At 46.6% G+C, this 13,224-nt stretch overlaps 1 protein-coding gene across 2 annotated transcripts in view; it reads right to left on the bottom strand.

The window, feature by feature from the left end:
* NEDD4L (NEDD4 like E3 ubiquitin protein ligase) overlaps positions 1–13,224 on the bottom strand; it is a 335,624-nt gene that overhangs the window by 220,344 nt on the left and 102,056 nt on the right. For both annotated transcript variants that reach the window (XM_034995969.1, XM_034995968.1), the window contains exon 2: positions 5,017–5,090. In XM_034995969.1, the coding sequence (XP_034851860.1) occupies positions 5,017–5,090 (74 nt within the window). The remainder of the gene's footprint in view (positions 1–5,016; positions 5,091–13,224) is intronic.

The following is a 13,224-nucleotide window of genomic DNA, read 5'->3' on the forward strand; positions in this document are numbered from 1 at the left end:
TACTCACTTATAATTCTAAGAACGTGGGTCAGCTCAAATACAATGGGCAGTTCTTTAACTCTGCTTTTAATAAGGATGCAGCCATCACATTGCAGGTTTTAGAGAGACCCTGACCGTCATCTAGTCCAAATGGCCCATCCAGGGGGCTCAATGTTTGTCACTCAGGTAGAGTAGTAACCTACCATTAGAAAGAGCAGTCCAATGTGATCAGTTTGGACGAAAGGGGTGGCGCTGGAGTGGGGGGCAAACCAGACCAGAGAGGGTGGCAAAGCCTGTTACCAGCGGACTCGAATCCTACACCTCAACAGGAGACTGGGACTGTGACGAGGGGGCAAGAGGACTTCCCGGGGAAAGGCGCCTCCTTGATTCCCCCACATCACACTCTACCTCACAAAGACAACGGACCCATTTCTGAAATGGAGGCAGGTACCCCATGTATGCCCTGTTTCCAAAATGGTTTTACTTCCTTTTGAATGTCAGATTGGCATTTTACAGGTGGTATGTTTTTGTTTTAAGAGTTAGAGTTTCTTTTCCTCATCTTTAGGGGGAAAAAAAAAAAAATCACATAGCATTTTTTTTTCCCCATAGCTCATCAAGTTGGGAGGTCTTTTACCTGGGGTGACCAGCCTCCATATACATCCTATGTCCTGACCTCCCACATTTGACGTAGCATTTGTTGCAGACAAAAGTGTCCCTGTTTAGTTGACAGATTATATGGTCGCCCTTCCTTGACCCGAAGGTGTGACCCAAAAGGAAAGCTTTCTCTGCTAGTGCCATTTCCACACAGACCAAACGCTCAGACATTCAAGGAGAGCAAGAGCTCAATTACCAAATCTTCTTTAAACAAAGGCTCTTTTAATGAAGTTAGGCTTTGCTGGAAGGAAGCTGGAAAATGATCTTGTATTCTCAGTGCAGGATTGGGACAAAGAATGCGGAAAAGAAGGGCATTTCAGGTACAGGCCTCTCAAGGGTGGATCAGCTGCCCTGGTAGAGAGGCAGGCCCGAGACCAGGGTCCCACAAACCCCAGTCCTCTGAAGTGGACCCTTAGCCTCTCACTTGGGAGAGATGGAGTGCTCATGACACCGCCGACCAACACATCCCGCCCCTCTACCCCCCCACCCACTGCACCCCAACCACCAGCCCACCCCACCTCAGGCCAGGCAGCCTCCCTTGGAGACAAAGCAGAGAGAGCCCCAGAGAAGTAAATCCTGTATTGAGGTGCCTGGGTGGCTCCGTCAGTTAAGCACCCGACTCTTGATTTCGGCTCAGGTCACGATCTCAGGGTAGTGAGATCGAGCTCCACATCGGGCTCCGTGCTCAGTGCAGAGTCCGCTTGGGATTCTCTCTCTCCCTCTACCTCTGCCCGTCCTCTCCTCTCTCTCTCTCCTTCCCTCCTTCCCTCTCTTAAAAACAAACAAAAAAACTCTTCTAAAAAAGGAATAAATCCTGTCTTTTCAAAAGACCCAAGTCTATATGGTTTCTACCACTTATGAGCTTCTGATGATGCTGCTCGCCAACACTAGCCTTCTTTCTCCATCCATTATCCTTTCCACAACAGGGGTTCCCGTTCCTGTCCAGCTCTCTCCCTGGGAAGGGAGAATGGGAAACACAGATGGAGGGGGTTCAGTGACAGGCTGTAGGTGACAGGGGGGGCTTACTGGGGTTCAGAAGGACACTGATAGGAAGGGTCTCACCCCAGCGGAGAGCAGGGGACACACACCACAAATCCACACTCATGACTTCTGCCTCCAAACCCAGGAGAGCTGCCAGGTGAGCAGAGTGACCAGGGGGCTCTCCCCAGACTCCTGCACACCAGTTACGAGGCAAGTAATCCCTGTTCTATACGAGCTACTGGGACACAGAGAACTAGAGAGGATTTGCTCAAGATAATGTGGAGGAGAATGCAGGTCATGAGGCAAAGTAAGAAGGTGATAAACGGGGCCATTCTACAGTGAAATACCAACATGGCGTGACCTGCACGCTGCCACCGAATCCTTCCGTTTTAGCTCACTCATTGGCAAATGGGTCCTGAAAGAACTATGACACTCAGAGAAAGTGGACACCTGAGCGAGGCACGGAGAGCGAAGGAGGAAGGCAGGAAGGGAGGACAGTGTGTTTTGTATTTATTAAAACTAAGAAAATGAAGGACAGGGGCGCCTGGTGGTCAGTCAGTTAAGCGTCTGCCTTCAGCTCAGATCACGATCCCAGAGTCCTGGGATCGAGCCCAGCATCAGGCTCCCTGCTCAGCTGGGAGTCTGCTGCTCCTTCTCCCTCTGCAGCTCCCCCTGCTCATGCTCTCTCTCACACTCACTCTCTCTCTCTCAAATAAAATCTTTAAAAGAAAATGAAGGACAGAAGTAGGATCCAGACTTTCTACTCATCTTCCAGCACTTGGTCCATTAAGTCATACACTACCTTTCCAATGAACATCTTGAGGTATTCTCTGTAATTCCTTTTACCCTGCTAAGAAATCATGCTGCCCCTTTTCATGTAAAAGGTAAAAATTCAAGGCTTGGATTTGTCCGCCTCTTCTAAGATTTGAAGCCTAATCCCACTACCAATTTTAATCTCAGATCTTAACAGGCTGAGAAATACAATCTGAATCCATTTCATTGTTTTATGAACGGCTTTGGTAAAACAAAGCAAAAACAATCAAAATAAAAATCGCTGTAATTTTCCAAATCCAACCTCTTCCTTCAAAACTATAAAATTCATGGAAAAGAGTGAGAGCAATAGGCATTTTGGATATAAGAGCACAATTTACTGGTGAGCATGCAAATGTTTCTATTAAAAAACAATCTGGGGCGCCTGGGTGGCTCAGTTGGTTAAGCGACTGCCTTCGGCTCAGGTCATGATCCTGGAGTCCTGGGATCGAGTCCCGTATCGGGCTCCCTGCTCAGCAGGGAGTCTGCTTCTCCCTCTGACCCTCCCCCTCTCATGTGCTCTCTCTCTCTCTCTCATTCTATCTCAAATAAATAAATAAAATCTTAAAAAAAAAAAAAAAAAAACAATCTGGGGCGCCTGGGTGGCTCAGTCGGTTGAGCGACTGCCTTCGGCTCAGGTCATGATCCCGGAGTCCCGGGATCGAGTCCCGCATCGGCTCCCTGCTCGGCGGGGAGTCTGCTTCTCCCTCTGACCCTCCCCCTCTCATGTGCTCTCTCTCTCTCTCATTCTGTCTCAAATAATAAATAAAATCTTTAAACAACAACAACAACAATCTGCCCAGTCTGGCTCATGGTGCTCTGTATAAGCAACAAAAGAGAGAGGTCTCTATCCCCTGTAAATTCTAATCTAGTAGGAGACAGACAAGGGAAATATTAGAGCATTCATACAGGCACAGGAAAGGAGAAGGAACCTGCAGGTGAGATGTGCTTCCCTCCCACACCACCAGCAACTCCCGATGGAGGCGCATGCATGCAGTTCCCATGACGGCTCAGACAGCTAACCCTCAGTCATTTGAGGCACATGTAAGAATGGAGAACTTTTTTTAAGATGCATTTATTTGGGGGGGGGGGGTGCAGAAGGGGGAGGGAGAGAGAGTAGCAAGCAGACTCCATGCTGAGCGCAGAGCCCAACGCAGAGCTCCATCTCAGGACCCTGAGGTCACCATCTGAGCCAAAATCAAGAGTCAGACACTTAACCCACTGGGCCACCCAGGCGCCCCAAGTATGGGGAACTTTTAATAAGATCTCACGGATTTTTCTTGCATCAACTTTATTTATGTATTTTTCATAATTTCTCCAGGTGCTATTGTAGTAACTTATTGGGACAGGAAAAACTAAAAATGTCCATGAAGATATAGGACCAGAAAATCAAGAGGTTTGCCTACCCAGGGCAGAAAAGGGCTTCTGCTGGGCGAGCATGAAGGTGAGGTGAGCTGGACAGAACGAGGCCCCGTTACAGAGTGTCCAACATCACCCTGAGGGCCTGAAGCCAGAGGGTGACTGCGGGCAACAGGAGGGGGCTGACAGGATGAAATGAATGTTCTAATGAGAGCACTCCAACAACACCCAACTGTCCCCAGCAGCCACCGCAACCCTCATGGCTCAATCCTACAGAATACCAAGCGTGAACAGGGCGGGGCGCCGGGGGCCTGTTCCACACCACTGACATGCATGGCCTGGGAAAGCGATAGGACAGGCAAGTTGGACTGGGACACCTCTAATGTCTCCATGTCTAAAGTTCAAAATGGTCTTTGTTCTCCAAAATCTGGTCCAAATCCCAGTTCTCAGTGGCTCTAACCTCATTGTGCTGATGGTCCAGTAACTTATTGTGACACCCAGCAGAGCCAACAGGAATAAAAGGGCTGATTTCAAGATGTAGGAGTATCAGGCACAATACTCAAAATAAAAAAAGCTAATAAGGACGTAGGAAAACCAGGCTGCTGGTGTTTCCAGAAAAGGCACAGAAATCACCAAATTCACTCACATCACCAAATCTCTCAATTCAGATTATACACACCAGAGAATACCCAGTTCTGCTAGGAACAAAATAATGCTTTCGTGTCTCCCTAAATTAGGGATTTAAAAAAAAAAAAAAAAAGGAATGTATTAAAATAAACACACATTCCCAAAGTGTATTTTTCTACGGAGAAAAAAAAACACATCGGAATCCAGTCTCCTCATCAAATCAAGCCAGATGGAAGGCAAGATCCCCTGCACAAAACGCGGTCCATTGCTCCATCAGAAACTCCAGAGGGGGGCCCGGTAATCTCGCCTTAAGGAGGCCTCCAGGTGGGGCACCTGGGTGGCTCAGTCGTTAAGTGTCTGCCTTCGGCTCAGGTCATGGTCCCAGGGTCCTGGGATCGAGTCCCGCATCGGGCTCCCTGCTCTGCAGGGAGCCTGCTTCTCCCTCTCCCACTCCGCCTGCTTGTGTTCCCTCTCTCACTGTGTCTCTCTCTGTCAAATAAATAAATAAAATCTTAAAAAAAAAAGGAGGCCTCCAGGTTTAGTTTTCAGTTTGGAAAGTGCTTGCCTAACTCGTCAGAAGCCTACAAAAAAACAAAACAAACATACCTGGCTCCAAAGATGTCCTTTTTGGCGAGATCAATTCCAGAAACCACCTTCACTCTGAGAATACGGGACTCTCCCTGTTGAAAGAGGAAAAAAAAAGTTTAAGAAATGGACCTTCAATGGGTCACTGTCTTACCCAATATGCAAAGGTAACGATTTCTGTTTAGACCAGTACTGGGGACAGAGAACCAATCAACTTAGCACAGGCGACGCTTCCTCACACTCAAGTTCAAAAAGCAACGTTCCAGTTCAAAACCCTACGGCCCTAGAAATTCAGAACATCTTGGGGCAGCTGGGTGACTCGGCTGAGTGTCCGACTCTTGATTTCAGCTCAGGTCATGATCTCAGGGTCCTGGGACCAAGCCCCGAGTCCGACTCCACGCTCAGCAGGGAAGTCTGCTTGTCCCTCTGCCCTCCCCTCCCCCATGCTCTCTCCCTCGATCTCTCAAATAAAATCTTTTAAGTAAAAATGTAGAGCATCCAGGTTAATTAAGCACAAGTTTAATTCAAACTACATCATGCAGATCGATTTGGACCAGTGAAAGATTTCCCAGTTATATGCCAAGAACACAAGCATATGTTTGAATCTTTAATAAAGAACTTATTTAATAAATAATTCCTTGATTTTTCACTTTAATAAATAATTACTCCATGCAAGTTTGTCCATTTGTGCGCACGGCCCGAGACAGAAAAAAATTTCATGTGGTACAGCATTTTCTCAAAATTACAGTTTCATCATGTTGGTATAAAACAAGCGAAAATAATTCCTCAGGGGCGCCTGGGTGGCTCAGTTTTTAAGTGTCTGCCTTCGGCTCAGGTCATGGTCCCAGGGTCCTGGGATCGAGCCCCACATCGGGCTCCCTGCTCCATGGGAGGCCTGCTTCTCCTCCTCCTCCCACTCCCCCTGCTTGTGGTTCCCTGTCTCGCTGTGTCTCTGTTAAATAAATAAATAAAATCTTCAAAAAAAAAATAATAATAATTCCTCAGTTGCAGTGAGGAGGAAAAAAAATAAAGATCATAATCTTAAGTGGAAATCATCTCAAACCATCTCGGAAATCACTCATTCATTCATCCATCCATCCATCCACCCACCCACCTGCTTATTTCTTCATTCCAACATTCTCTAAGCAGCTCCTATTACAATTGGGCATTGAGCAAGGTCTTAAAATATAGATACGAATATGCTCACGGTGTCCTGTGAGGGGTGGGTAGACCCACAGTGCAGGAACCAGTGATGGCCTCATGCCCAAAGGCAGAGGTCAGAGCAGTAGCTAAGGACTAAGACATTCAGGCGAGAGGAGCGCTGTCTTGCTCTCAAGTTTCTGGTTTGGGTCACTAAGTGCTAACATGAACTGAAAGATAGGAATAAGTTGAATTCAAGGCATCTGTGTAACAACCAGGTCGGGGGAGAAAAAAAGACTAGATAAATGGGAAAGACATCCGGTATGGGTCAGATGGGGGGTTATCGGTGTAGAGTGGTAGTTGGTGGTTAAAGCCACAGGTGCAGAAGAACATACCCAGGAAGGGTGAGGAGGGGAAACAGCTAGGGCTGGAGCCCTTGGTGACAGGAGCACCGAGGGGCAAGAGAGGAGGACTGTGGAAGTGTTTGGTCAAGACCTGGCTGAAGGAAAAAAAAAAATCCAAATGATTATGTCAAAGGAGGCAGGGTGAAATTCAACATGGAGCCAGGAGGCTACTGAGCCCTGGTCAACGCACTGCACACACACTGAGCGTGTCTGTGTGCAACCAGAAGCGTGCTGGAGATCGTTACTTTCCAGGATTCTTCCAACCATCCTCCCTCCCTCCCTCCAACCACCTACCCCTGCTGCAAGGCTGCCCACCTGCACACACAGCAGAGACACAAACAGGTTTCTCAACTTGTGTGTGCTGAGGATCCCTTTCCAAATGAGGTCTGCATTCAAGTTTGGATTTCATGTGCTTGCTGGGCTTCACGAAAGGATGAAGACAAGTGAGTGATAACTAAAACATGGCTTTGCTACAGCCCAGCAGTGTCTCCAAGGGCTTCCCAAAGCTTCCAGGTTAGGCACCGACTGCCTGACCTCTCCCCCTTCCACTCACCTCCACGGCCCGGCACCAAGGATTCCTTGTTAGCACAGCCATTACCTAGGCTACGACTCTTTTGTCTCTCCCAGCTCACTGCACCCCACCACCCATCATTAGACCTCTCTGATGACCTGCTCAACTCAAGGAAATGCCACGGTGGATGCAGGTTTTTACACTTGGATAAAAATCTGGCCACACCTTTGTAGGGTTTATGGTACAATGTGAAGAATTTAAGGCCCGCTGGGGTGCACACACTGCATATAAGCTGAGGATCACGGGTGAAAAGGAGATCCTTGTCAGCCAGGTGAAGGGGATCTCACACCTGAGAGGGAATGAGGAACCCTGCAGAAGAAATGAGGGCAGGAAACAGAGGAGTGTACTTTCCTGTCTCACTGCTCCCCCCATCCCAGCTCTCTGGCCCTCCCCTCACCCCATGACAAAGACTTCCAGCCAGCAATTCTCCCCAAACACACTCGTGCGGGGTGGGGGGGGTAATCAGTTGGCACCCACGGATGGTGGATAGTGTTAAAGGAAGTGCTAAGTCTACAGGCCAGTCCTGAGTGCTGGCAAAAGGAGATGGTGGATCATCTGGTCTGCCAGGCATAACCAATTGGGGAAGGGTAGCAGTCTTTCCACCCCAGGCTGGCACTGGTCATCAAGTTGGGGAAGATTAACATGTACAGTCTGTCACAGAGCAAAACATAAGAATTCTGGTAAGAAACGGTCTCTTTATCTCACAGCACTTGGGATTCTCAAAAATCCTGGGCAGTGTCCTGGACTTTCCACCAACTTGATAGGGGGCTCAACTGCATCGTGTCTGGATTCTAAGGAATAAGATAAGCCCAGCTCACACCCATTCCCTGAGGTTTATATTAACACTGGGTGAATGCTCTTTGTTCTTACACTGGGCAGACCTACTTTTCAAAAGCACACATTTTAAAGTCAGGGAACATTTATATGAATAAATGAATAAAAATACACTTCACTGAAGGAACAAGTAGAATTTTTTTATGGAAATTGATTTATTCATTTGGTAAGCATGAGCGCCTGTTCTAAGATCTAGGGATACAGCAATACAGACAGACAAAACGCCCCACGCTCACCCTGCCCCACCCAGCTTCTGGTGTTCATGAAAGTGCACTGTATACCAAGGCTCTCAACTACATGGGGACACAAATTGGGGGTCTGGAGGGCAAAGGGTAATATATAACATACTTTAAAATTTTGTACACATATCTTTCCACTAAATAAATTCTCATGTAGGAATCAAACCTAAGAAAATAAGCACAGATATGTGCACAAAGCAAACCAAAGAACAGCTAAAAGGACAGGCACCAAAGCACTTTTTAATTGGGGGAAAAAAAAAAAAAAGAAGTCCCTCAAAAGTAGACAGTTAAATGTTCACAGCAATTCTGTGCAATGAACTACAACACTGTCATTAAAAATGTGTGAGATTCAGGGCACCTGGGTGGCTCAGATGGTTGCGTGTCTGCCTTCGGCTCAGGTCATGATCTCAGGGTCTTGGAATCGAGCCCTGCGTCAGGCTCCCTGCTCAGCGGGAGGCCTGCTTCTCTCTCCCTCTACTACTCCTCCCTGGTTGTACTCACTCACTCTCTGTCGAATAAATAAATAAAATCTTAAAAAAAAAAAAAATGTGTGAGATTCTGGGGCGCCTAGGTGGCTCAGTAGGTGAAGCATCTGCCTTCAGCTCAGGTCATAATCCCAGGTTCTGGGATCGAGCCCTGTGCCAGGCTCCCCGCTTAGTGGGGAGTCTGCTTCTCCCTCTGCCCCTCCCCCTGCTCATGCTCATGCACACTTTCTCAAAGAAATAAAGTAAAAAGTGTGAGATTCTGTAATGACCTGCATTCATTCCACAAGTGTTTACTAAGTACCAACCATGTGCCAGACACATTATCTGGGGGTACAGAGATGAACAAGACAGAGTTCCTGCCTCAAGGAACCTACAATCTAGAAGGCAGAAAGAATATAAATATATATATTGCAAACAGGAATTTCTGATGGTGTAAGTGCTTTGATGGCACCTCAGTAAAAGCAACTAAGTGGAGGGAAAGAGGGAGGATATTTATGACTGGTCGTCAGGGAAAGGCCTCTTTGGAGAGGAGACACCTGAGCTAAACCCAAAGGAGACAGAGGGTGATGATGGGGGTAGGGATATTCATGCAGGGGTGACAGCAAGTCCCAAGGCCTCAGGGAGCAGGTCTGGCATTGCAGGGAGAGGCGAGAACAGAGTGGTACGGTGGGGCCAGAGATCCAAGAGGCCAGTCTCTATAGAAAGTGGGCATTATTCCAACCATCTCTGGGAAGTTTTAAGCAGGGGACTGATCACATTTGACGTGAGTTTTTAGAAGACCACCTTGGTTGCTGTGCAAGATCAGACTACAGGGGAACAAGAACAGAAACAGACAATTAGAGATCTGGCAAGAGATGGTGGGGGCTTCACATAGGATTGAGATGGAGAGGAGACCATGTTCAAAGTAAACAGCCTGGTTTATAAAAAAAAAAAAAAAGTTTCAAAAATGGGTTACACAATTGAGTTAGAGATAATTAAGGTGGTCAATAAGCTATAACCCTTTTCCAATTGGACTACATTTCCCAGCGTTCCTCACAGTGAAGTGGTCATGTGACTAGGCTCTGGCCAGTGGAATGTGCACTGAAATGATGTATGCATCTTCCAGACCTGGCCCATAAGACCCTCCTACTCATCATCCTCCCTCCATTCTCTTCTCCCGGCTCAGCAGAGAAAATCCTTAAGGCCAAGAAGGGAAAAAACTCTGTGAAGGGAGCGTAGCGGGATAGAACATCTCCACCTCATCTTGCCCCCTCCACCATCACCTACCCACCTTGCCAGGACAGTGAGCTGGAAATAGACTTGTACTGTTTCTTCCCACTGTAAATCACAGGTTGCTTTAGCAGTTGGCCTTTGCTCATATACAATACAGTCTCAATTTTCAATATATATCAATTACGTACAGGCACAGAAAAAGACAACAAAAGGAGTATAGTAGCAGTGATTACCTCTGGATAATGGATAACTTTCTGGTCTACACTTTTTTCTTTTTGAAACATTACGTATTTTTCTTTGGAAATTAAATTTTTGTAGAAACACCGGAAAAATAAATAAGGAACAAAAGAAAAATTTAAAATCACAGGCTTAGGGATCTAGGTTTCCGTATTTCTACGGTGAATAAACCTTTTGTCATAACAAAAACCTACAGGTTACATTTTAGCTAACTCACAAAGGTACAGAGCTGTCTACCTGGGAGATGTGAGAAGGACACCCTTCTGTAACACCCAGGCAACAGCTGGGAGGTGAAAGGAGGAAAGAGCCTTTATTGAGCACTTACTATTTATAAGCAGCTGTGACAGGAAATTTCACCTCCCTCCGAAGTTATGGGGCAAGGGAGCAGGAAAGAGAATGTTACTCTAAAAATCGTTTTTACACACGGGTTTCAGACATACAGCAAAAACTTATCTGTGTTTCCTCTCAACAATAAGTGTGCATACAGATAAGCAGCCACTGTGACCCTGTAAAGAAACACGTGATCAGGTGTGTGACTACTTTTATCAGATGCAATGGGCGACAAGCTGAGCAACTGGACTTTCTGAGGCATGTAATTACTTTCATAAAATCTACGCATGACATTGCGGGCCTGGTTATGACTCCAGTAGAATCCAATGTTTAACTAAGGCGGCTTACGACAACGAAGGTATTATTTGCAGGTGGGCTATGTGAAGCAGAGAAAGTGCAGAGAAGAGGTGAGGCCGACAACCGCGCGTCTGCTCATGACTCTCAGGGTCTCTCCCAGGTACTACTCGTCTCCTGTTTTTGCACGGTCATTGCACAACAGGGACGATTCTACACACTTGACACATGTTTTTCTTTTCCACTTCATTTTCTAATTCTTCCTGAAGGCTTAAAACAAGACAAGGTGCTCAAGCCATAGCTGAGTACTGCTGCGCGAGTCCCAACTTATCAATGGGGGGGCGGCATTCTGAAGGCTCATTTGTAAGGTAGTTGTTTCCAGCTCAGAAGCCTGCTCGTATAAACTGTGGGTAAGGGGTTACCAAATTCCCATGCCCACCCACAAAGCCTATGAAATACATCATCTATCAAAATCACTCCTATGATAAAATAAAGCTCAAGTTCCAACTCAAAGTAAGATACTACAATTTATATTTTCTCTTAGGAATCCACCTTAGAAGGTGACTTTTTTTTTTTTTAAGATTTTTGTTTATTCATTTGAGAGAGAGAGAGAGCGGGAGCCCACATGGGGGGCGGGTGGAGCAGAGGGAGAAAGAGTCTCAAGCAGACTCTACACTGAGCATGGAGTCTGATGCAGGGATCGATCCCAGGACCCCGAGATCACGACCTGAGCCAAAACCAAGAGTTGGATACTTAACCGGCTGTGCCACCCAGGCACCCCAAGAAGGTCATTTTTCGTATTTGATCCCTTATCCTTCACAACAGCAGCTGATTCCACCCACCACCGCCCCACCGCAGAAGGTGATATCTGGGTTAGGAAATAGTGTTCTTTCTCCACAGGATTCCCCAGTGACCCCAGGTATCACATACAGCCATCCTTGTAGACAAGGAAGATCTACGTCAGGGACTTGCATGTCTTAGTCCTTCATCCCTAAATTAATTTATGTATTTATCTTCCATATTCTACAGTGTATTTATAGTTCTCACTATTACCCATAACACTTGCAGGCTCACAGTAAACACCTCCTGGTTTAAAGGGATGATTAGTATCTCTATACACTGAAATATCTTGAGTTATATGTATGTCCATTAACTTCAGATGCTTTAAAAATTAAATGAGCTAACATAAAATGCCCTCACTGTGCCTACTACACAGGAGATACCATTTATCTTCCCATTCCCACCTGCTCTTTCTCCAGCTATGAGCCAAGATCCTGTTCCATACATCTCTTTAAATTTTCTACAACCCCTGTCATCCCCGACCTCATCCCTTATTCCTGCCCTCTTCAGCTCTGCAACCTCCTGTCCTCTTCATGCTCTGCCTTTCCCTACTCTGTATTCCCTGCCCCAATTCCTACTCTCTAAACCTTTTCCCCTCTTCACTCCCTTGATGGGTCCCCGGCCTCACACTGCTGCCAGCTCTCCGAGCTTCTTGCTCTCCCTCGGTTCTCCACTCTGACCTTCTCACCATTCATTCAAAAAAATGTGCTAAGTGACATTTATGTTCAATGCTCTGTGCTAGCAGACAGGAAGAACACCAAAGTAAAGAACACACCTTCTTCTGTGCCCAGGAGGGGCTTACAATCAATTGCGGGCATTAGACACACACGTACCTGTAATACACCTGTAATACAGGAGGGAAGAGAAACCTAAGGTACGTGGGTTGAGGACAAACACACACAAGGAGTTACAGGAAAGGAGCCCAATACTGAACCTCATGTCCAGCTCGAGCTCAGATAACCCTGCTGACAGCAAACAGCCCCAACTCATAGGCCCATCCTCTGTGGCTGTTCACTGTCAGCCCAACACAGAACGTTCTAAGTGCCAAGTCCCAGGGATAATAGTTGCGGAGAAAACTGTAGAAGCACAGGACTTCTGTGCACAACCTACATTTCTCAACCTCTGCCAGATTATGGCATTATGCCAAATGGAGCAAATGGGGAGAGGTAAAAGGATGGCCCTCCAGAGCAGAATCATAATTTTAATGCTCAAGGTGACTAATTTTCAGAAATTATGTTGTGTGGGTTTTTTTTTTTAATTTATTTATTTGAGAGAGACAGACTGGGAGAAGGAGCAGAAGAGAACCTTCAAGCAGACTCCCCGCTGAGCACAGAGCCTGACAAGGGGCTCGATCTCATGACCCATGAGATAATGATCTGAGCTGAAACCGAGTCGGATGCTTAACTGACTGAGCCACCCAGGCATCCCTATGTTCTGCGTTTTAAAATATGTCCACAACTTCCTTCTTCAAGAGGCAGGGCTTAATTTTCCTCTCACTGAAGGTTGGACACAATGACTTCTTTCTAATAAAGAGAATATGGAAAAAGTTGAAGATTAGGTCATTAAAGACACTGTAAGCTTCCTCCTCTCTCAGATCGCTCTCTCTGGGGAAAGCCGGCTGCTGCCATGTTGTGAGGACATCA

The sequence above is a fragment of the Mirounga leonina genome, unplaced genomic scaffold (assembly GCF_011800145.1).
Source record: "Mirounga leonina isolate KUSES-001 unplaced genomic scaffold, KU_Mleo_1.0 Mir_93, whole genome shotgun sequence".
NCBI lineage: Eukaryota > Metazoa > Chordata > Mammalia > Carnivora > Phocidae > Mirounga > Mirounga leonina.